General features: G+C 46.9%; 1 protein-coding gene across 1 annotated transcript in view; it reads right to left on the minus strand.

Moving 5' to 3' along the window:
* Nucleotides 1–25,150, minus strand: part of RBM20 (RNA binding motif protein 20) — a 188,510-nt gene that overhangs the window by 10,526 nt on the left and 152,834 nt on the right. The window contains exons 6-12 of the mRNA XM_012663890.1: nucleotides 23,785–23,925; nucleotides 21,520–21,651; nucleotides 12,779–12,858; nucleotides 10,489–11,158; nucleotides 4,638–4,742; nucleotides 2,897–3,539; nucleotides 1,240–1,374 (exon numbers count right to left, since the gene is read on the minus strand). Coding sequence (XP_012519344.1) covers nucleotides 1,240–1,374; nucleotides 2,897–3,539; nucleotides 4,638–4,742; nucleotides 10,489–11,158; nucleotides 12,779–12,858; nucleotides 21,520–21,651; nucleotides 23,785–23,925 — 1,906 coding nt within the window. The remainder of the gene's footprint in view (nucleotides 1–1,239; nucleotides 1,375–2,896; nucleotides 3,540–4,637; nucleotides 4,743–10,488; nucleotides 11,159–12,778; nucleotides 12,859–21,519; nucleotides 21,652–23,784; nucleotides 23,926–25,150) is intronic.

Consider the following 25,150-nt stretch of genomic DNA (forward strand, 5'->3'; position numbering starts at 1 on the left):
GGGTCATTTCAGTTCATTCTAAGGTCAGTATTCCTTTTTTTCTTTCTATTTTATTTCTTTTTTTTTTTTTTTGGTCTTGGGAAATGCTATGCAGCCAATTTATCCCTTAAAAAAACAAAAAAAGGAAGTGTGCTCTCCAAATCTGACTCTACAAAAATGGCACACTTGGAGGAAAGAAATAGTAACAGATTTTTTTAAAAAGAAGAACAAAGAAAAGAAAAACTTGGAAGGAAAGGGTGAGCCTCCACGCTGACTAGCCCCTCCCGGGATGAGCAGACACGTGGTCATCGGTCACCAGATGACCGGTGCTTCTCATGCCACCTTGTGACACTTTCCCAAGCTCTCCTGAGCAGCTGCTACTACTGCTTTATCTCACTGCTTTCCAAGTTTTCAGAGCTAATGCAGAGACTCAAAGATGACATAGGCTGGGGTGGGAGTCTCTGGGTTAATGGTGGTGTCAGAATCTTCTGGGAAACTTTCTTAAAGTACCTTCAACTCCCTACCCTGAGATTCTGCTTAACTCTCTACATTGGAAATGTGTCCTAGGTCATTCTGTTAGTAAACTCCCTCCTTGTCCCACCCCCAACACTGCCACCCTTGAAAAAATACTGATCTGGTCCAATTCCATATGAAAGATGGGGAAACTAAGGCTCGAGAAGGGGTATGACTTCTCTGAGGACACAGGGTGACCGACACAGAATAGGAAGGATGGGATCCAGGTCTCTCTGTTCAGTGCTCCCTCTCTCAATTATCAAGGGTCTGCCGCAAACAGTCTATTCAGCATCATCGCCTCAGAAAAGCTAGTCCTTTAAAGAGAAAAAATGTAGGGTTCCGGGAAGGGCTAGGGCAGGGAAAGGCTGGGGCAATGAGAAGTAGCAGGAGAGGTTCCTTTCTGTTGACTTTATAGAGGCTGTTGGACCTCTGCTTCCTGGCCTGAAAAAGGGCTGGACATAAAGGCTGTGTCGTCAGGAATAGAGCATTCTCTGACAGAAAACAGGCCTCTGGGTCCCAGGGCAGTGCTGTTCAAGGCCTGATCCCCTGGAGTATCTGGTCTACTATGGGAGACAGAAGTTGCAAGAAACTTTAAAGTTGCACCGTGCAAACCTGGGTTATTGCATCATACGTTAAAAACGACCATGGCAACAAAATGATAAAAAGCCTTCTCAAGCTCTTCGATGTTGCTGTGGAACTTCCATTTCCTGGAGCTGTACTTCGGGAAGGACTGTGTATTTCACCTACCTAGAGGAATGCTAAGTTCGCTGAACACGTCCTCTGGTTCCCAGGAAGGCAAAGAAAGGGGCTGTTTCAGCTCCGCTTCAGTGTATTCCGGTGATCTCACATCCAGAGATTTCATCTCCATGTACCTGGAGTTTTCTGCAAAACATGAGCCAAGGCAAAGAAATCATGAAACCTAACGTGCCTCAAAGAGTCCCCGCAATTCGATTCCCTGCACTGTGTGATTAGGAATTGTCCCTTGGACTGCTTAATCACATGAGGCTGGGGCAATGACTGCTAATTAGAACCAAAGCACTATAATTAAGAGCTGTTTCCACTGCCAAAAGAATGCCACACACAACAAAACTTGGCAAATCTTTGCATTTGGTCCAGGGGGGCATGGGCTGCTGACGCTTTCGCTTGCAATGATCCACCCCTGCCCCCTGCCTTCCAATTCAGTATCATCCCAGCCCTGCAGGAAGAGGAATTATTGATGGGCAAAAATTGTGCTGACGTCCACTGAGGCTGGCAAAAAGGCAATGCCATTCTCACCCAAGCTTGTCAAGCGGTGTTATTAGATACGAACCCCAAACACTGGGTAAGCTAACAAGCCACCACCACCGGCACATGTTGAGACCTATACCGCAAATAAAAGAAGTTCACTCAGAGTTAGGAGAAAATTTTGTTCCTCCTTTATTCTTGCCTTCTCTAGACAGCGTCTGGGCCTCAGCGTTTCTCTAGCAACAAGAAGGCGGTGCATGGCAGGGTTTCCATGGAGACTCAGATCCATGCAGGTGGAAAACAGCTCAGGTCAGCTTGACACGGAGGAAAGCCCAAGCCTCCAGGTTACCTAACAGCCTGTGCGGCCCACGGGGCTCTGGGTTGAAACGTTGTTTTTAAGCCCTTCCTCTGTAATTTCTGCCCCTTGCCTCTTACTTCACCCTCTGGTATGCTGCAGGCTTTCTGCAAAGCGAATTTCCAGTTATTTACACAAGTGAGAATCTTAAAGGCTACTCTCCCTCCCTACCCCCATAGCCCTTGCTGGATCTTAGTTTCCACTTGGCAGAGAAGACGGGGCTTAGCCTATTTTAAACTCTCTCTTTCATGATGTCACAGCGCCGGGCACAGACACATCACCTCCAATGGAGGAGGAGGAGAGCCCGGGACAGGTCTCGTACTACTGGCAGACCCTGGAGAAAAAGGGGTCTGAGGCAGTAGGAAGGGGAATGGCCGTACCCCTTGGGGAGCCCCTGTCCCTCCCTGTCCACTCCTCTCCTGCCTCCCACACCCCTGCCCCACCACAAAAATAACAGCCTGGGTGGTCCTCCTCCGCAGCCCGTGACAGGCCCCTTCTGATATGCTTTTGCTGATAACTCGAGCTAATTTTAGTTGTCCAAGTCCATCTGGGCTCCTGTAAATGCGGAGAAGTCTGTCCTATCTGAGTTTCTCAGAAAACACGCGGCCGCCTATCTGATTTCTTTTGCACCATTTGCCTAAAAGCTCTAACAGTTTAACCAGGCTTTTAGAGGCTTGCCTCTGTTACTAAATTACTTTCTGCACCAGCTTTGATGCTAGTTGAAACGTTCCTTATGTTCCTTCCAGCCGGCACATGCCTGTACTTTCTTAGGTGCACAGGGGTCCAATCAACCCCACCACCCAGGAGAAAAGGGGAGGTAGTTACCGGGGGTCAACACTCCTTGGCAAGCCTGGCTTTGGAGGTCGGTTTCGGTGGGGGGGCTGGCTTTCTCCTCCAGGGGGCTGCCTTCACAAGCCCCATCTTCGGGGGTCCCCCTGGTCTTGCTGTCATCGAGAAATGGGCTAGGCTGCCGGGCCCTCTCCTCTGCTGGCTTGGGGGAAGACATTTGCGGGACTGCAGGGGTCGGATGAACATCTGAGCTCTCCACTCCCTTTGCCTCCTTCTCGTAGCAATCTGAATCCTCCAGGGAGAGGCCTGTCTCACTTTCAGCTGGCTTCCGCTCAGCATCCAGATTTAGGCCAGGCATCTCCACGTCTATGTCACTGGGACAGCTCGTGGAAACAGGAGGCAGCTCTCTGGGTGATTGGAGGCTGATTTCTGCCGCCCCGTTGCCAATGGCCTTGACTCCTTCCTTGGTGAAATCTAAAGTGGTTGTCACACAGGGACATATTTCCGGGCAGATATCATCTTTCTGGTCAATGGGCACAATTTCTTCCAGCTCTGGGATGTCCGGTTCCATGATAAAGTCTTCTTCCTCCCCGACCTCGTCCACTGTGACCAGCTCCTCCATGTTCGTGGGATACCAGCTCTCCCCCTCTGCCTCGCTTCCACTCTCCCAATCATGCTCCTATGCAAAAACACAGAATGGAGGTCAGAGGGTGGCTGAGAGCATCCAAACAGAAGGCACAAACCTTGATCATAAGGACCCCTCAAACCAGAAAGATCCAGAGTCTTCTCGTCTCTACCTGGGAACAATCAGTGGGTAATTACTGTTTACCACTCAAGTCCCACACCACTGACTCATCCTTAAAGTGATGCTCAAAATGGCACAGGATTTGGAATAAGCCCTAATGCTTAATCCACCATGTTTTAAGTGACACAAAGAATTTCAACCCCTGGTAGATAATAGGTGCTCAATAAATAGTTTCGGAATGAATGATTGCGTTATAAACTTTAAATTCTTACTGGAGCTATTTCCTTGCATGTGGGACATCGCTAAATGTAACTGCAGCAAAGTCCCCCACAAAATTCCCCCAAGCACCCTCTCCCTGCAAGGGTACACTTCCGTAGCCAGGGTTCCCACTAGGCCCCTCCTAAAACTTTCCTCTTGGCGTTCCCTGCAGCCCACGGACTCTGCAGACAGATTTAGGAGATCAGCTTCCCTGCCGGCGATACCCATCTCCCCTGACCGGAAAGGCATGAAGCTGGCCACGTTCCAAGGACATTTCTTTTTGCTGTGGCAGCCCCAGCCCAGGAAGACTGTAACTGGGTTTTTCATTTTAATTAAGTAAAATAAGCTTCACAAGCACAGTAGATGTCTTGTTAATCCCGGGGTCTGGGATTGTCAAGGTTGGGCCCCCAGCTCGAGTACCCGAAGTAGCATCTCCCCATCCCCCAGGGGACCTGTCTATTTTGGGAGTCTGGCTCTGAAGCTTGAGTCTTTTTTGGGGCACATGTTTCTCTTAGGAGCACAGCCAAGTTGCTGGAGAGTGAGGCAGAGCCCAGGCTTGTGGGTAAAGATCTCCTCGATAAAGACCATCCGAAGATCCCAAGCAAAGCCATTCCTCCAAGAAGTGCAAGGAGGACTGGTTCATTCATGGAACCACCAGTGGAGTCTCAGACATATTCCATGTAGCAGGACATCGCCAGGCAGGATGGGGACTCGGTCACTGATGGCTGCAGTGCAGAGGTGGCTACACTGCCAGAATCTGAAACAAAACTTTACCTTCTTTGTCTGTATGTTTTCCGGATCAGAGGACTCTGTTTCTTTCTCCTGTCTGCCTACTGATTGGGGGCTTTCTTCCAAGCCCTCCTGTTCCTCTTTTCCAGCCTTACCAAAGGAAGAACAGAACAAACCAAATCAACAGTGAGCAGGGAAATGAGAAAAAGAATAATATTGGGCACAGGTAACAGCTGTCAGGTGTGTTTCACATACAGTATTTCCTTTATCCTCCCAGAGCCCCTCAGAGGCAGCTGCCGTTATTCATTTTATAGATTAGAAAACTGAGGCTCAGAGAGGTTAAGTAATTTGCTCATGGTCACACAGACAAATAGAGGCAGAGAAATGTTCTTGCAGTCTGATGTCTTTAGGGGGCAGAAATCCTTGGCAAACTGGGTAATTTTTTTGCAGTGACGATGAGTAGAAAAGTCAGTCCCAATGGTGGACTGACCCGGGCAGGCTGAGTCCCTGGGGTTAAGCACCATGGTAAACATTTCCCCAATAGACTCATCTTGGCCATGAAAAAAATCATCCCGGCCAGGTAATCATCCAGGAAGGGAGCTGTCACCCAATTAGTGCTTTCTCACCTTCTTTTGCAGTATCTCTGTCCTAGATCTGCAGCCCAAACTAGCATTCCCTTCCTTCTATCCCCTCGCCCAAATTAAGGCTCTCATTATAGCACCTGTGTCTGTGAAACTGCACAACTGGAAGCGGGTGCTTGGTTTGGAGATTAGTGCCTCTAACCAGCCTTTCACACAGGGGTCAGTCCACAGGCCAAACCTGACCTGCTTCCTCTTTTTACACAGCCTGCGAGCTAAGAATGGATTTTACAATTTTAAATAGTTACATTTTAAGTGAATACAGAAATGCCTACATAAAATCCTCAGTTTTGCCTCTTGGCCCACATAGGCTACAATATTTACTATCTGGTCCTTTGCAGAAAAAGTTTGCCAACCTCCACTTTAGAAGTTTCTCGGGGACATTCTCCCAGGACTTAACCTTTGGCCACCAAATCAATGATGACTCCCAGGCTTCCTCGGGGGCAAGTTGCATTTCTCAACATTTTTGGCTGACATTGGTTCAAACTTGACTTCTAATTTCTCACAACCAGACACACCCCCTTAGCTGACAAGGAGCCAGCAGGAGCAGAAGCCCAGGGCGGACTGGTTTAACCAGTTATTACCGGACAGAGACAGACAGTTCAAACCCTCAAGTCCTTTCTCTTTCCAGTGTTTGGTGTGGAAGATTCCACTGCAAGTTTTGCTCAAGTCTTCTGAGCTAAGCTAAGTGGAAAGCAGCTATAAATACCTTTTTAGCTATTACAGCTTCTGTCAACAGGTGACCACTTTTCTTTATTTTTATCTCCCTGAATCAATTATCCACGGCCCTCCCTAGTCAAAATAAATAATCCTTACCCCTCCCAAGTAGTTCTTGTACTTGGTCCACTGCTAAATCAACACAGTCAAGGGAGCCCCTCCAGTTCAAGCTGGGAGAGGCAGCCTTGCCAGCTGGGCTGGAAGTCCCCCCAACCCACCAGGCAGACCCCTGCTCTTCCTCCCTGCAGGCAAAGGAAACAGGGTAATGCCTTTCAGAGCTTCCTCTGCCCTCAGTCACGTCCAGATGAGAGCAGCAGCCTATGGGAACAGACCAATGCACCCAGCTGCCCACACCAGCCCACAGACTGAGATACTAGGTGGCAACAGCTGCAATAAGGGCTCTGCCAACACAGGGCTCGGGCTACTGCTAAACCACCTCTGAACTGGTCTCCCACTTTTGCTGTACCCCAAAAATCTATTCTCCCCAAGGCAATCAAGAATGATCATCCCCAAATGCAAAAACTATCACATCCTTACTGTACTTTCTTGCTTAAATATTTCATTTGCTTCTCCCTGCACTTAGGATAAGACAAACATCTTTCACCTGCCTACAAGGCCCTGCGTGATGATGTCCCTGTTGGCAAATCAGCCTCACCTCCTGTTACTCTGACCCCCCAGCTCTCCCCGCTCCAGCAACACTGGAGCCACACACAGGCCCTTGCACATGCCAATCCCTCCATCTGCTCGCCTTCCTGTTCACTCAGTAAACATACTCACCACTCTTCCCAATCTCAATAGTCACACCCTAACCCAGGGAAGCCTCGGATTCATTGCAGGCACTCACAGCATTGTAAACCTCCATCTCCTTAGCACTTAGCGCCCGCCCGCCTCTGTTCATTTGAGGAATCATTGCGTCAGCCTGTCTCTCCACTAGACCATGAGCTCCATGAGACCGGGGTTGTCTCAATGTCACGCACAACTGTAGCCCCAGTGCTAGGTGCCCCATGGATATTGCTCAATAAAAGAATTGGTAGAAGCAGGGGGTGGGTGAATAACAAGTTCGCACCTGCCTCCCCACACACTTGGGTCTCGTCAGGGCTCTGCACTGAGTATAAGTGGTTTCTCTACGTCCTGTTATGGATTGGTTATACTAAAGGTTACATTCTAGGGGCCACTGGGCTGCATCTGGCCCACAGACACGTCTTAGTCTATCCTAGACTGTGTCTTTGCTCTAAGAAAAGGCAGATCTCACAGTGAGGGCACACATTCCACACGGCAGCTGCAGAATGGAGCTGAGTGGTGGCTGGTGACAGGCACCACCTCCTCAGTCTGCCAGGGTCCACCCTGCTCCCCTGGTTCCCCTTGTCACCTCCTTGGCTTCCCTTCCCTAGGTATCTGGGTCTGTAACCTTTGTTCTCGCTTCCAGTAAGATGGAGGAGTGTTTCCTTCCCATGTTTTCCTTATTCGTGATTTGATTTCTTTCCTTCTGCTCATGGTCCTGTGGTCAGGACTAGGTCTCATGCATGGCCTTGGTCACTCGTGATCACTGAGCAGACACACACTGACTTCTCAACCACAGGCACTTTCTCCAGAGATCTCAGAGGGTTTTTAATGAGCAGAAGCTCATTACTATGCTACAACAACCTTGTGATCACGCCCATTTTACAAACAAGAAAATTGAGGCAGAGAACAGGGTGTGACCAGGTTCTCAGAAGCCAGGCCTTTGCCCCGAGAGTCTGGGTTCAGTCATTCATTCCTTCAACAGACACTTACTGAACGCCTACTCTGCGCCAAGCCCTCCTCTAGGGACTGGGGACAGAGCAGCGGTTAAAACTTCCTGCCGCGTGGAGGTTAGGAGAGAGGGGAAGGGAGGGAAGTGGGTTGGGGTGTTGAGATTGCATGCAGTGCCAGGGACAAACGTGTGGAGAAGGAGGCCGTGAGTGAGTCCTCTGGAGACTCCGCAGCAGGGGAACACATGTAAAGGCCCCGTGGGTGGGAGGCACCTGGTGTATGAGGACAGCAAGGACCCCGTCCTCAGCCTGCTGCCTTCTTCCCAAGTTCAGTCGCCACCTGTTGTCTGATTCTGGGGACAGCCCAATGGGGATCTGGGTTTTTCTCGAGCTCATAACACAGAGCTTAAGAACAGTACGAAGAGCCCTTTTTTCTGCTGTTACTCCAGCACACGGAGTTGGACTGCCTGGCTCCAAACACACAGCAACAATCTGTGGGGGGCCCCAGTAAGTCCCCACTGACCCTACTCTAGGGCTGTCAGAGGCAAAACCAACTCGAGGGACAGAATCGAAGGGACACCCATGGGGCTTTCTAGGAATCCTTTTCCATCAGGAGCTCTCGGGATGGCCCATAGTGTGTGTCACCTTAACACACTGACTGCCACACTAGAAAAAAAATTTTTCCCTGGGGCCACAGCGTTTTATAATGAAAATGGAATAAAAACTTTGAAAACAAAATGATCCTTTCTAATTTAATGAACAATTTGTTATTTTTTATTGTTTTCTGTGTATGAGTTATATGCAACTCATATGGTGCTAGAATCAATTTTTTCACTGCATGCCAATTGAGTAGTATGTGATTCACGCATAGTTATTGAATTTGTTTCAGAGAATTGAATCTTCATATGCTTCATGAGGCCCCAGGCTCAAAACTAGTGTGAGTTAAATACAACTCACATGCCAGTTAATTTGTTAAATGGGCAATATTATACACCGATGACAGCAGCATAGATAAACAGTAGGGGAAATGAGGTTACCAAAGCAGAGTCTCAGGAGTGTGGGCAGGTTGAGAGGGGGCAGCCTTACCCTTTGGCCTTGGGGGACAGAGGGCAGCAGACTGACAGTGCACATACAAGGCCCAGCTTGAGCCCCTGCCAACTCTTGCTTTCTGCCCTTCCGTGCCTTTCCTCGAGACACTGAACCATCACTAGCACCTTGGTCACCTCCAAGCAAATACACTTTTCTAAAAAACACCCACTGATTCACTAGGTCCTTCAGATCCAATTCAAATCCTCAGGAAGGCACCCAGGGTCTTTCATGAGCCCACCCCAACCCCTTCCCTAATCTCATCTCTCTTCTTTGCTCCCCACCCCAAACCAGTTGGGAAGAATTGTGGCAGACTTTGTAATGGGAGAAAAGATTACTGAGTGTCCTTTTGGAGGAATGATGGGCATCCGTCTAGCACATCCTTCCAGGGTATCTGATTCTATAGGGGCTTGCATCTTTCATTACCTTGATTTTACTTTTTAAAAACATTATCCTTTAATCTGCTCTAAAGATGCAGCCACATGGAGTATTTCCAGGTTTTTCAAAACAGTCTTTCTTTTTCACTTTCTCCCTTGCTGTTGCTTCTAAGAATCCTATACTGCTTGTTTCCCATTTTCAATACCCAGCTCAAATGTCACCTCCTCTGTGCAGTTCTCCTCTCACTGTGTAGAGTTCATAATTGCCCACAGAGGCTCACCCTCTGTAAGTTTCCACTGTATGCAAATTATTTTATAGCTCTCTTTCCACCATTAGACCTCCGTCTCTGCCATAACATGGACCATGTCTTATTTACCTTTGGACCCCCTGCACCTAGCACAACACCTGGCAAAGTGGTACTTCACCCATGCATGTGGGACTGAATGCTGAAGTACTAGCCAGAAGAGTGACTCTTCAGTGTTCATGGAGTTGAGAATTGGGCTCCTTATTTAGACTTAGTAATTGTCACCAACTCTTGGGTCAGGATGACTAGAAAATATTTGTAGAGGATTTAAAAAATTAGGTTCCTTAAGCAGATCTCTACTATCCCAACTTTACTTAAATTCAGGAAGCTCTGGCAAGAAGGAAGTGTAAGCCCAGTTAGAACATAAACCTGGTACCAGAGTCCACCTCGTGACTCTGTGTGAACTGAAGAAATGCAGCAGGTCTTAGCCTTTTCAGACGCGTGGGTGAAGGTGCCGCCCAATCGCCATGCATTTTTGTTAAAGTGGGGTGAAACACCCCAAGCCCAGGGCACCTGATATAATTTCGTGGGTGGCTGCTTCTCCTTCACCACCCCTCATTGGAGCTCCAGGATTGGTAGATGCTTTTTTGGCAGGAGGGAGGATGGAGTGGACCAAAGATCTAATCTCCCTTGGCAGACTCTGTGTGTGCAAACACCTCGGGGCCATTCCCCCATGGACAAACAGGACGACAGCAGGCCATCCCATTATGTGCCCCTTTAACTTCCACAAAGGGCAAGAAGGTGCCATGGAATTTGGCACCAGAATGCCTAGGTATGATTCTGTCTCTGCCATTTCCTGGCTGTGTGCCCTTGGCCAAATAATGTAGGTTCTCTGTGCCTCAGTTTCCTCATAGGGTTGCTGAGAGGATTAAATGATTTAATTGAAAGAAAGTGTCTAGCACAGTGCCTGGCACAGAGTAAACAGTGGATAAATGTTCCTTCATTCAGTAAATGTTCATCATCATTATATTATTATTTAATATTATTATTATTCTCCTTTGGGACCTGCCTCACCTTAGCTGGGGAAGAGATTGCATCATTACCTCATTCTCTGCCATTTTTCTTTCTTTTCTATCATCAGCTCCTTCTTGGTCTCTATCAGGTCTCTTGGTTTTATTTTTCTCACTCTGCTTGGACTTGGCGCCCTCAGGGGCCCTAGTGACTTTTGGCCCCAGCCCGTCTTCCTTGCCTGAGTCATCGGGAAGGGGGTGTCTGCTTTCCCGCAGCCTGGCCTCGTCTTTCCTCCTGGACCTCCCGGGGGTGTCCTGCTGCTGCTTTGGGTACTTGTCCGACTTGGCTTTGAGCTCCTTCCGGTAGTAGCTGTCCTCCCGGCTTTTGTAGCTGGACGCAGAATGCAGAGGGTTGGGGGACCCAGACCTCGGGTACCTTTCCCGGTGGCCCCTCCCTCCTTCAAGCCGTTCGTCCAACTCAGCCTTGTCCAGTTGCCGGGGATGGTGTTTGCGATCGTGTGCCCAGGGCTCCGTCCTGTCCCTCTTGTCATCCCCGTTCTCCCGCCAGGGGGCTGTGTCTTGCTCCTCCTCCCTCCTGGCGTAGGGGCAGTGCTCCCACGAGTCCCGGCCGTTGCCCCAGTCAGCCCGGGAGAGGCCCGGAGGACTGTGGGAAGAGCTGCAGGAGGTGAAGCTCGGAGTGTGGGACCGTGGGGAGAGGGACCGGCTCACTGGGCTGCGGGATCGTGGCCTTTCTGGGCCATATCTGTGGGGGAGCCAAGGGGCAGGGTTTAGAAGCTGCACAAAGCCCACCCCACCCCACTCAGACGCAGATGCACAATCTCTCCTGTACACATACTGCACGTGTAACTGTGTACATGCTTAACTCACAACTGTCCAGAACCACACAGATGTTGGTCCAGGAGGACGCTCTGTCCTCCTTCCTGGCTTCTATGCAGGGCATTTCCCTAAGTCTGGTACTGGCCACCCTCTGCTCCTTTGCTTATTCTGCTCCTGGGAACCAGGAAGACTAGCTGGATGGCTTTGGCTCAGCCCCATCGTTCCTTCTCTTGGAGGTGAGCTGTGCTCAGGGAGCAGGCCTCTGACCCTCCTCCTGGGGGGGTGTGGGGCCAGGGCCAGCCTTGTGCGTAAGGCTGCCTCACCCTGGGGTGCAATCAGCCACCTCTCTCAGAATCAGGTCACCTCTTAGCCTCCACTTTTCTCATTTATTTCTCATCTCAATTTGTTCAGCTCCTTGGCAGAGAAGAAGAATACTAATTATTGGGGAGGGCAGGCTCAGAGATTCCAATAACAAAGATTTAGGAAGGCATTTTAGGGTTGAAAGAGACTCTAGGACTCTGACCTACTCCTGTCTGAGATGAAGAAAGTGAAACCCAGAAAAGGACCCCGCCCTGCCTACGGTTCAGAACAAGACCTCCTAATCCCCTCCACTCTGACACAGAGCGCAGGTGGCATGGTTTGGCTTTACATACATCTTTAAAAAACCCCAATAACCACAATTTTTTAATAAAAACAGACAGATAAAAAATACAAATCCCAAGCCTGAACAGTTACACGTAGATACACACACACAAATACACATATACTTGAAGGCTGTTTGGTTATCAAACAGGTCAACCGAGTCACATATTCGGCATTCTTGAAAAATGAACATTTTCCATTTGCTCCCCAATACAGGAAAACAACCCTCACTAACTAGGGGACACCTTGATGTGCCTAGCTAGGGCCGCCTTGACATCATGGGGCAAGCAGCCTCTACAGTGAGGTTAGAGCGCCCCCTGCGGCAGCCCTGGGTAAGAACCACAGATGTGCGGCCGGGTGCCTGCCCACTCCTGTTGCTTCCCCCTTGCTCCTCCACAGGAACTGTCTTTGCAGGAGTGACAGTGATCAACTCATAGCCCCAGCTTGGCCTGGTCACAAACTTCAGTTGGAAGAAATGGGTCGAAAAACTGAATATATGCAATGTTCAGAGTGACTGTTTAAGTAACTGGGTTTTTTATTCAGCTCATGAAAATTGGAGAGCTGGCTCTAAACACAAGCCACACACACATGTGCACACACACTTTGAGAGTGCAGACTTGCCCCAAAGGGCCACATACTAACAGATCATTTCCTTTATTTCTTTCCGACAAAGGAGGAGCAGCTGAGAGGAAGCCCAGAGTCTCGCATGTTCCTGAGGTTAACCGGAGCAGCACTTCTGGACACGACTGGTGCTTTTCATGGGGAACTTGGGCCCAGAAGGGCAGATGGATGGGGAAGGAGCAAGAGCAGGGCACAGTGTGACTCAAATCCCCCTAAGACTGAGAAACAGGCGTGTGTTCCAACTGCCCAGAACCTGCCCTGAGACTTGGGGCCCAGACCTCACCTGTCTGCTTCGCGGAACATGTCCCTCTCCCTCTGGGAATGGATGTCCTGGATGATGGCAGCCACGTTCTTCCCGGGTTTCTAGCAAAGTCAGAGAGATCACCGTCAGGTCAGAGGTGGCCTTGCAAACACCAGAGCGAAGCAGCTCTGACTTGGGTGGTTCATCGCCCCATCCGTTGTGGGGAAGGAAGACAAGTGTAACCTGAGGGATGAGGATTGTGCGTATAATGCTGAACAGGTAAGGCTGACCGGCCCAGCAGACACTGAGCGATCCATTGAGCTGGGGAAGGAAGCAGCCTGATGTTCACGTCCATACACTGGGGACAAGCAGCATTGGCTTATAATACTCAATTTCTACCTCCACCCAAGTAAAAAAAAATATTTAAAACATGAAAAGAAAGGAAGGAGGGGAGGAGGGAAGAAAGGAAGAAAAAAGGAAGGCAGGCATTTTAAACTTGGAGAGATCTGAAGATCATTGAATGCAGCCTCCACATTTTATATGTGAGGAAACTGAGACCCAGTGAGGTTGAGGCAGAGTCTCTGCCCTGCACAGCTCCAGGGTCACCAGCCACATTGTGTTCCATGCAGATGGTGACCCCTGGAGTTGTGCTGGGTTAAGGGACACATTCAAAGTCACAGAGGTAGTTAAAAGAATCAGGACCAAGCAACAGGCGTTTTAACTCCAAGTTCCTTTCCATGCCCCACACCTCCTTCAACGCCTTACTCCAGTGTGTTCATCCACAGGGTCAGCTGGTGCTCAAAGTACACCTGTGAGCTGGGCAACAAAGGCTGGGAGTCTCACACCTGAGAATGGCAGGCACCCAACGGCTTCTCCCTGTCTAGAGGTCATTACATGGTGGCTGTGCTAGGACAGAACCAACCCTCACCCTCAAATCCCAACCAAAGTCCTTTCTTAAACCCAGAATGGACACAGAATAAAAAAAAAGTAAATAATAAATGATTAAGAAAAGAAATTCATGAGCACAAAGACAGGGCAGGGGCACCTTCTAAAAGACTATGCTGAATTCTTCCATTCAATAAAAATGAATGGAGCAGGGTGAATTTCATGGTATGTGAATTACATCGCAATAAAGCTGATTTTTTATAAAGAATTCTAAAAACCCTCAGTCTGTAATGTCAACTCTTGATAGAGTTTTATTAAGATATTGAATCAACTGCTCTTTTATCCTTGATTTTTGTCCCATGTCATTTACAAAGAATCGTGAGATCTTAAGGGCCACACAAACACTAGGGATCTCATTGTACAGACGGCATCCAGCCAGGACTAGAATGGTCTGAGTGCTCTGAGTGGCTTGGCTGCTTATCTGTCACTGTTGAGTTGAGGGTCGGCCTGGGAAGAACACAGAGCAAAGGCGAGAATGAAGGAGGAGCTGCCTGAAGCTTCAGGGTGCGAGGTCAGGGCTGGGACACAGATATAAAATGTTCAAGTCCAGCTGGAGATGCAAAGGGAATGAAACTCAGAGAGGAGGCAGCGACTCCTACCCCTGTGCTCAGGAGGGAGTCGGTGGTCAAGAAGCCAGACAATCCCCTGTTCAAGAAAAGGCCCAGGAACTTAGCACAGGGCAGGATGGCCACCCTAAAAAGGCACCTCGCAACTTTGGCAAATGGCCCCTTACGTCAAACTGGAGCTGTAGAGGTGGACCCTCCATAAGCCACCTACAAGTAACCAGATCACCCAAGACCTGCACTGGCAGCCGGCACCTCAACTACTTATCTTGGACCATAAGCAGAGACCCAAGGTCGAGCCAAGGATGTTAGGCAGAGAAGAAAGCTGCTGCCCAAGATGTCTCCTTCTACTCCACCACCCCGCTCCAGACCACCAGGCCTTCAGCCAGGGTTGTTCATCACTCCACTGGGGTAGAAGGTAGCTTATTTGGAAGTGACTACACCATGAGAGTGGATCTCACTGAGTGGTCTTCTTCCTGCCTGCCTACCTTGGGCCACACGATGGACTCTGGCTAGTGTATCACCAAGGGAAAGGCTGGCTGGGCTGGCTGGTCCCGCCACAGCACAGCCTCCATGCAGGCCAGCATGGGAGCAGTGGAGCTTGGGAAAGCTTGTAGCAGCCACCAGGACCAAGTCTATGTGTTGAGATTTGCTGTCACCCAGGAGACCACATCCTGGGTCCCCAACCTGTGGCTTGCACTGCCAAGCTGGAATAAGCAGAGGCTAAAGAATATGCTCCTAAACTGGGATAAACGTACCATGGCAACTGTTCAGAACATAAAAATAAAAATTCCCCAAGGAGGTTGGATGTGGATTTTCTGTTGTAAAAAGAATACCCAAGGTCCCAGTTTTCTTCTGCTTTTCTGGAACCTCACATCCTCCTGACTGTTCCTTCCAGACCCCTGGCCCTGGAAATCCCAGGATGGGAGGAGAATGGCCTTGGCAGGGAGCGGCTGAGGTTTTGCAGATTATCCAGGGCAGAGTAGGGGTAGGAGCAAGGGCAGGCCAATGTCAGAGGCAGAGGTACTCCTGGAGCTCTCGGTCCCTTCTGCACCTTGGTCATCACGGACAGCACCCCCAGGCCCTTCCCCTTTGATGAGGGACAGAGCAGGCCAGTCAGATACCACAGATGAAAATCTCCTCTAGTGACCCATGCAGTCCCCTGGGTCAAAGAGGTACAGTTAGAGTGCTCTCTGGGGACTAGAAGGGCCTCTTGGCTTAAACGTTCCCCTGCCCCCTATTTTCCCAAGCACAGACCCTCCTCCTGCAGTCACTCCCAGCCCAGTGCCCTCTGCAGTTACTTCTATTCAGATGTCGGGTCCCCAGTGAGGGGGCCCCTGGTCATTGATCTTCATACAGCCAGCACCAGCACAGAGCCTGGCGTGGGACAGGTGATCCATAATGCCTGTTCTAAGATGCACGGCTGGAGGGATAGAGGGATGCAGCTGCAGGGAATGAATATGACAGTTTGCGAATACTACACTGGGCAAGCGACCACAGGCACTGCAACCCTTCTGAGGCCTGGAGGGGTCAGTCCTGCTGTTTTAAGTGATAATTGCAAATTGTGTGGCGCTCTCTGGACCAACTGCCAGCTTCCACCTGAGAATGGGACAGGAGTGGACAAAGATTTTCAAATAATAGAACTGACTTCTCAAAGCCCCAAGAAAATCTTCTCAATCTTCCTCTTGGGCCATGGTTTAGTATAAAGGAGGCAAGTGAAGCAAAGCTGTAATCATCTCAGAAAAATGGAAATGGGAGAGAATAGAGTAGGTCTATGGTAAAATTTGGGGAACCTTATTATTGTAGAAAATTCCAAACATACACAAAAGTAGAGAGAATGGTATATCGAACTCCCAAGAATCCATTACCCATCTTCAACAATCTCACCAATCTTGTTGCATCTGTACTCCTCACCCTCTTTCCCCACCCCTAGATTATGTGGAAGCAAATCCCAGATGTCATGCATTTCCATCCATTCTAGGATGATACTGATGTAGCTCAACAACCCCACAAGGGACCATCCATAATGGTCACGGTCAACACGTGAGACAGGGGTGAGATCCCAAGCCTCGGTGCAGCCCTAAGGCAGTGCTGGCACACTGAGAGGGAGGCACCACGACTTGGAATCTCAACCCAGGAACAGCAGCCCCAGCTCTGCCCCCAGCTGGTGGGTCACCAGGGGTCAGGGCTTGTTGCCTGTGGGAGACTCACTTTTTCCACCTATAAAGGTGGCTTAATGAGGCCCATCTGGCATCCACCAAAAGCCTCAGGGCATGGCAGGCTGCAACGGTAAAAGTCACAGAGTGCTTGGCCAACACAAAAGGAGCTGCTGGAGAGTCTCATGGCCTCTGACAGCCCCACAGCTGTTTTACATACCTCAAGAGTCCTGGGAAGACGCTGAAACCTTCCAGATGAGCTCAGAATTCATCAGAGTCAGATCCTATCAAAGCAGACCCGATTGTTTTCAACGTTACCTGGCTTCCAGCCTCTACATCTTCTCTCGCCCAACTCCTTCTGCCTGGAAACCCTCTCTCTGTGTAGCTAATTCTCCCCTTCTTTATGGTCCCGCTCAGGAATCTTTCCCTTTTTTTACACGCCTAGGTCACACTGCCTTTTGCCACAGAACTTCTAGTAGTTCCTGTACTTATGCACTCAGGTTTGAATTGTGTATGATTTTGCACAAGAATAGCTTGTCTCCCAGTTAGAGAGTACACTCTCCCCAAGTAAGGATCATGTCTTGTATACACTGTAACTATCAGGACCATGTCTCACATAGAGAAGACCCTCCATCATCAACTTGCCCATTTAATCTTCCCAGCTGAGAGCATCAGGGGCCACTCACAAGACAAATTCCCAGGGCCAGAGGCCCTCTCTGCAGCTAGGAGGCTGGCGAAACCAGGCCCTCTATCCCTCCCCAGAACTGCCTGGGAATTTCAGTCCTACCCCAAACCTACTGAATGAGAAGCCCCGAGCAAGAGGAACCAAACACTCTTGACGATTCTCTGATGCAGTGACTGGGAGACACCGGTTTAAATTTTTCCAAATTCCCTTCTGCATCGAAGACATTATGATTTTGTATTTTTTGGAGAAGTTTCTATAGAACAACCCAGAAAAGATTTCAATCTTCTTGTCCAGGTCTACAGGAAGAAAAATGCTCACTTTTTAGATTTTTTAGATTTTCTCTGTCTCATTCATTCTGCATATTTATCAAACATCTATTATGTGAAAGGCTCTGCCCCAAATACCTTGATAAATAGAACCCCTGCCACAAAAGGTGTATGGGGGGAGACAAGACATGTGCATGAGGAAATATTCAAGACAAGAGATGAAAAATATCTTACAATCTCTCTTTTCTCTCCTTGCACTTTGGTAAGCAAAAGGTAAAGTTAGAGGAGAAAGAGCATCAAAATTTCTCTTCACCTCTGCCAACCCTGGTGGGACCCGATGTGGTGGCCCCTTTGGCCCAGAGACACATGTGAACACGGTATTTGCCATCTACCTCCCCTGCAGCCAAGCTCCCTCCTTTTGGTAGCAGCTGCTCCCCCCGATCTTGCTCCAGAGGTCTGGGTGGGTCTCCACCCCTGGCTCTGAAGATGTAGCAGGCGGTACAGGCCCAGCCAATCACAGCACGGCCCACCCCTGGCCACAGAGGATGTGGGCCTGTGCTAAGCTAGTCTAATTTGTAGGAGCTTCTAGGAAAAACTCTGGCTCTCTCTTCTTGAAGGAAAAGGAAGGATAAAAAGCCAGAGCTGGTGAAGTTACTGTGGCCATCGTGCCACCTAGAGGAGAGAGCTGGGGGCTGCCAAGGCCCACCCCAGGGAGCCCCCAGTAAACAGAGCCAGGAGGGTAGAAGACAGAGTGGAGAGAAAGCAGGTCCAAATGATATCATTTGGGCCCTGAATCCAGCCATACCTGCAACCAGAGCTACTCCTGGACTTTTCATTTACACGAGTGGATAAGTTCCTTTTTTTTACTTAAGCTGATATCCTTAATTGAAATGAATTTCTGTTACTTGCAGAGAGAGTCATAGCTGATTCATATCAACATAGGGACCACAAAGCATGTGTTACTATGTAGGGGAAACATGCTTTAAGATGCTTTCACATATGTTATTCCATGGGACCTTCACAATGACCCTAAGAGGCCATGTGACATCTTGGGGAGCAGAAAACCCAAACTAAGATCAGAAAACAATGTGTTCTAGACCCTTCCTATTCAAAGTATGCTCTGAGGACCAGCAGCATCAGTTAGAAATGCAGAATCACAGTGCTGCCCTAGATGTACTAAATTGGAAGCTGCATTTTAAGAAGAGCCCCAAGTGATTTGCATGTGTATTGGAGCTTGAGAAACCCTGTTAGAATACTATCTCGGCTGCTCCCTGACTACATAAGCAAATTACCTGATTTCCCTCTGTTTTTTCATGTGGACAATGGAGATCATGACAACACACTATAATGACGCAGATATAGTGAAAAACCCAAACACTTCCAGGTTTTAATCACCTTTCTTCCAGTAACCAAATATGATCCTGGACAAATTACTGATGCACTTCTGTTAGCCCCAGTTTCCTTATCTGTAAAATTGGGATAATAACACCTGTCTGACAGGACTGACGTCAGGATTAAAGTAGATAATATATGTAAAGTGCTTGGTACTCACCCCAGAGTACCAGGACTCAATTAAAGGTACATATTATTGTTATTATTGTTGTACTCTTATAATTACTGCTAGTATCCACCCTACACACCTACAGGGTAGGGTGATTATGAGACTCAAAAGACAGTGTTTGAAAAAAATGCTTAAAGCCAAAGAACTCAAGGTATAGTCCTTTTCTGATCTGGAAACTAGAGTTCACAGAGGTTAAGCTCTGGTGTCTAAGCTCACCAAAGCAGGAATGGGCAGAGCCTAGTTTGGCATCAGCACCTTCCAATCTGGCATAGGTCACATGATGGTTGTTGATGGATCTATGTTTACACATTTTTCCTTCCACCAGACCAAGTTCCTCACAAGCTTGCTACCTCTATATCCATGGCACTGGGCCCAGTTCCGCCCACAGTGGGCACTCAGTGAACATCTGCTGAATGCAAACTTGACTATCCAACCTCTTTAACCCATGGTTTTTGCACCACCCCAAACTATCCCCCTTGGCAAAGTATTACTATGCCTCGATACTTTAAGAAGCTGATTATTGCTGTTTATCCTAATTAGAAACTTATGACAACGTCTCATTTGGAGACCAAAGCTCCACTGGGAACTCAAAGCATAAACTCAATTCTAGCTCTCAGGGGAGAATCCAGGAGAACAGGAATTTTGGCTAGGTACAGAACGGGGCGGGATCTTTTACTTGTCTGAGAGAAGCAATATGCTTTCATTAGAGAGAAAAAAAAAAAAAAAGCTAGATTCTGCCTGAAGCAGAACTGTTGGCAAAAGAACTTCAGAGGCAATAATGCAAGCAAAGCAGAATCAGGACTTTGGCAACTGGTTGACATAGTACCGATCTACATACACAGACTTGTCAGGATACTAGTCCTAGCTGGAAACAGTCACTGAGCCTTTGTCTTCTGACTCCAACCTCGAAGGCAGATTAAAGGCTATGAGTCTTGCACAAAATGGACCCTAAGTAAATGTGGAATGAGCTAAAGTGAACAGGAAAAATCTCTATTAAATGGGACAGAAGAAAGCACAAAATAAGCAGGTAGATTTAAACATAATTATAGCATTAATTACAATAAATTTAAAAGGACTAAGTGCTCCAGTTAAGAGAACTCCTGCAAACCAACAGGAAGACGCAATGTAAAAGAAAAGCATGGGCAAATGACTTGAAAAGAAACTTCCCACCAAAGAAGATCTAGACGGAATAGCCAATAAACATATGAACAGGTACCCAGCTTCAATGAGTAATCAGGAAAATAAAAAACAAAACCATGATAAACCGTTATACTCTCCCCAGACAGGCAAAAATTAAAAAGTCAGACAAGACAAAGTGTTAGCAAGAATCTGGACCATTGAAAATCTCATACACTACTAGTAGTAGTATAAATTTGGGACAACTAATTTTGGAAAGAGCTTGCTGTCATCTAGTAAAGTTGAGGGTAAACATGCCTTATGACTCAACAATCCCAATCCTAGTTATTTATGTACCTCCATTTACGTGCTCCTGTGCGCGTGTACCAGGATAACATGTTTGAAAAGGTTCATATTAGCATTGTCCCTAATATCCTAAAAGTGGAAGCCATCCAAATGTCCATCAATAACAGAATGGATAAATTGTATAGTCATGCAACAGAAATTTACATAACAATAAAAAGAAACAGACACACCCAACAACATGGATGACATAACGTTGAATGAAAGAAGCAAGATCTGTAAGAACACAGTGTGATTCCATTCACGCAAAGTTCCAAACCAGGCAAAACTAAACTATAATGTTTAGGGAGGCACATATAGCAGGTAGAACTATAAGGAAAAGCACAGAAATGATATTCCTCCAAGTCAGGAGAGAGGAGAGGGAGGGGCTGAGCATGGGGAGGGACTCACAGGGACTTCTGCATGCTGTCCATATTCTAGTTCTTGATGTTGGTGTTGGTTTTATGGTATTTATGAGATCTCACCTATCATGACTTTTTAAATCTTACAATATATAATTATCCACTTTTCTGTAAGTATGTTATACTTCACAATGAAACAAAAAATAAGCAAAACAAAGAAAGAAATGTAGACCAGCTAAAACAAAAACAAAGCTCAGTTTGGAATTATCTAAATTTATTCCGAAGTTCTGACAGTGGCCAGTTGAGTCAAGTGCTGCTTAGAAGGTCTTCTATGGGGCTGGCTTAAGACATAAATATGGAGAGGAGAGAACAAGAGATAAAGCAGGTTGACAGAGGACAAAAAACCTACTGAAGGCCTGCATAGGTAGAGAAGGAGGTCGCATTCAGGGGTTTACGCCTAGAACTCCCACTACGGAGAAGCAACCACCTTTCCCTTCTGATTTCCTCCTTCAAGACTTTCCCCGTAAACATCTTCCCCTGGAAAATCTTCCTCAGCTGCCAGGTAGTCTCAAGCATCCCTTTGCCTTCTGCATCTACCTCAATGAACACTTTGCTTGCCATGGTGTAATGGTTTGCCTTCCCAAGTGATATCCTCAAAGGCAGTGAGGAATTTCTAACTCTTTTCCTGTCCTCTCCTTCCCACCAGCACTTCAATCAGTTCCTGACAAGTAAGAAAAACTCAGCTGATGCTTGCTGAATGGCTGCATGAAGAAGAGAATGCTTTTACCTTTAGCTGTAATTCTTTGTATCTTTTGGACATCCGAATGAGCAACTTCTCACCATTTATCATAGCAGATTTCTCTTGATAATACTGGACCATTGCCTGGGCAGCTTCTGTGTAAGCCATCTCTAAAAAGGCCTAAGAAAGAAAGGAAGGACATATATTGGACTTCACTTTAATGCTCTTAAATAAAACTCAGTTCAAGGTATGAGTTCATGTACATGAAGTTCAAGAACAGGCAAAACTAATGAATGATGATCGAAGTTAGAGCTGAGCTTCCCTCTGGGGCGAGTAGGGTCGGGTACTGACTGTGAAGGGGCATAAAGAAACCTTCTGACATTCTGGAAACGGTCTATGTCTCATGCTGGGTGTTAACTATATGGGTGTACACATGTAAAAAATTAATGGATTTGTACACTTAAGACTAGTGTACTTTATACACTTTAGAGTATGTTATTTCACAATTCAATGAAAAGGAAAAAATCAGTACAAGGAAGTAAGAGATCTCTTTGATCTCATCTGTTCAAAGAGAACTTTTTATTAACTTCACCAAAAGAGCTCATTGTAAGATGGCCCCTGTCCTGATCCTTGTGTTTACAAAACATTATTCTTAATTATGCATGTCCATCCTGCGCTGCATCATGCTATGGAAGCCCCTCTGGGACGGGAGGGTCCATGAATCCACAGATCCCAGAGGGAGCTGTTGCATGTGTGGCCTTGGACTGACCCCTACAAAACTCGCTGTTTGGTGGTGGTGACAGCAAGAGACAGGAGTACAAGCTTTGGTTATGTGATCTCTCACTTTCCTTATAAAGAAGGACGTATACTCAAAAACTCACAAACTCCCAGGCTTGAACGAAGGCCATGTCATGAGTTAAAGAGAAAGGAAAATCCCTGGTTATGTTTCCACACAGTATCTTTCTTATTTATTTTAACTGTTCCGATAAAACACAGAGAAATGAGCTTTTCCATTCCATCTACGTCTACAGAGAGTTTCCAAATAGACTGTTTTGACGGACCTGTCAGTTACCCCAGTAGGTGCTAGGGCAAATTCGTTGACATCATTGTTCCTTAGATTTGTTTGGTTTGTGCTACACTGATGATGTGCTGATTCTGGCCGCTCTCTGTTGAGAGAGAAAAGTGGTCTGACAGGGGAGCGCTCATCTGAGCCCTTAACTCTCCCATTTCCTTGAACTGAATGGGCTAAACAAGCCCATTCCTCCTCCTTCCTCCATATTTATTTCTGAATTTCAGATGCGTGGCTTTTCTCCTGCTGTCATAGTCTATGGCAGAAGTGTGGACGACTAAGAAATCAAGATTCTTTAGGGTTTTATTTCAAATTCTGCCAGCTTTCTAAATGCCTCTTTCTTTTTTTTTGAGACAGAGTCTCACTGTGTTGCCCGGGCTAGAGTGCCGTGGTGTCATCCTAGCTCACAGCAACCTCAAACTCCTGGGCTCAAGCGATCCTCCTGCCTCAGCCTCCCTAGTAGCTGGGACTACAGGCGAGTGCCACCATGCCTGGCTAATTTTTTTCTATTTTTAGTTGCCCAGCTAATATTTTTTTTTTCATTTTTAGTAGAGATGGGGGTCTCTCTCTTGCTCAAGCTAGTCTCAAACTCCTGAGCTCAAGCAATCCTCCCGCCTTGGCCTCCCAGAGTGCTAGGATTATAGGCATGAACCACCATGCCCGGTCTAAGTGAAAATATTTGTGAAAATATTTTGATTTCTGACCACTGGGGGTATAAACTCACCCTCTGATTTTAAAAATGAAGACAAACATATTTAGTCTCCACCTACTCTTCTGCTGGGAGATCCATGGGCCTCACCCACTGACACCATGGACCAGTAAAAATGCCCAGTCCCAGCTTCTTGGCTGGTTCAAAATATAGGCCATCAGGTATGATAAGCTTAGAAGATAAGACTATAGCATTAGCTCAGGGGGTTGGCAACACCGTGAAGAGACTCAAGTCCATAGGTTTCTATTTTGGGGGCCAATTAGCTTTTTTACATTAATGGGCACCTCATTCCAAAGTGCCTCCCCTCATCTCTAGGAAATTCACAAAGGCCTGTGCCCATCACAAGAAGGATACGGTGAAACAAGGAGAAACAAAACAACATCACCAAAAAAACCTCCGTGCCATGCCAACAAAAGGCCAGCTATGTATCACCTCTTTATGTTAAGAATAGCTTCTTTTTAAAAAATTATATAATTCCCTTTCACCAATATGTGGTCTATCCCAAGCATACTGGAGTGAAAGTGCCCCAACCTACCTGATTAGTCGACTTCATAAGGATGTAATTAGTGACCTTTCCAAAGGGCAGCCCCAGGTTAATGACGTCGTTCTCAGTGCAGCTTCCTTCGGGGAGATTGCAGATGTGCACCACGCGGCCAGCACCTTTCCGCTGCGCAAACTAGTGGGAACAAAGAGCAGCGGCTGGTCTTCGAAAGGCAGTTCCCTCTTCCCCTCTATTCCAGACATTGCTAATGGCTATCTTCCCTCAGATAATGATTGCCAAGCTGTAATTTACAATATTAACTAAGAAAAGGAATCCATTCTCGAACACAAAAAAATACCAATTCTATGCCATCTTTTCACAAAAAGGAGTCACGATTTTTTTTTTTTTTGAGACAGGGTCTTGCTCTGTCACCCAGGCTGGAGTGCACACAATAATATTTTTAATGAGCAATAACATCCAGGGCTGCGCAGGATATGAGGAGGTGGGCATATTCATACGTTGCTGGTGAGAGGCTGAATATCTACAACGTTTTAAGAATATACTTTACCAACACTAAACAATACTTAAAATATACACAGCCTATGATCCTGCCATCTCACCTTTAGAAATCTATCCTACAGGAATAAAAGCACCAATATGTAAAGCACCAATATGTACAGAAACATTTATTGCAGTCATTTATGAGATGGCAAAAAATTTTGGAAACAGCCTGAATGTCCAACAATAGGGGAATGTTTAAGTAAATGATGGTTCAAGCATACAACGGAAAACTACCTAGCCATTGCAAGAAGGAGGTAAATGTGCTGATATGGAACAATTTTTAAGACAGATTGTTAAGTTAAAAACAGGTTGGCAGGTAAATAGTATGAGTACTATGATACCATTTTTGGAAAACAAAACAAAACAAAAATATATGAGAAAAAAACAGATGAAGCAAGTGTAAAAATTTTGATAATTATTGAATAGAAGTGGACATAGAGGGCAGCCTTGTCTGGTTCAGGTTCTAAGTGGGAATGGTTTCAATTTTTCCCCATTCAATATGATATTGGCAGTGGGTTTGTCGTAGACGGACTTGACAATTTTAAGGAATGAGCCGTCTATGCCTATTTTGATGAGAGTTTTTATCATAAAGGTGTGTTGGACTTTGTCAAATGCTTTTTCTGCATCTATCGAAAGAATCATATGGTCTTTGTTCTTGCTTTTATTTATGTGGCGAATTGCATTTATAGATTTGCGAATGTTAAACCAGCCTTACGTCCCTGGAATAAAGCCTACCTGGTCATGGTGAATTATTTTTTCGATGTGCTGCTGAATTCTATTTGCTAAAATTTTGTTGAGGATTTTTGCATCTATATTCATGAGGGATATTGGTCTGTAGTGTTCTTTTTTTGTTGCCTCC

Source organism: Propithecus coquereli, unplaced genomic scaffold, assembly GCF_000956105.1.
Source record: "Propithecus coquereli isolate 6110/MARCELLA unplaced genomic scaffold, Pcoq_1.0 Scaffold84, whole genome shotgun sequence".
NCBI lineage: Eukaryota > Metazoa > Chordata > Mammalia > Primates > Indriidae > Propithecus > Propithecus coquereli.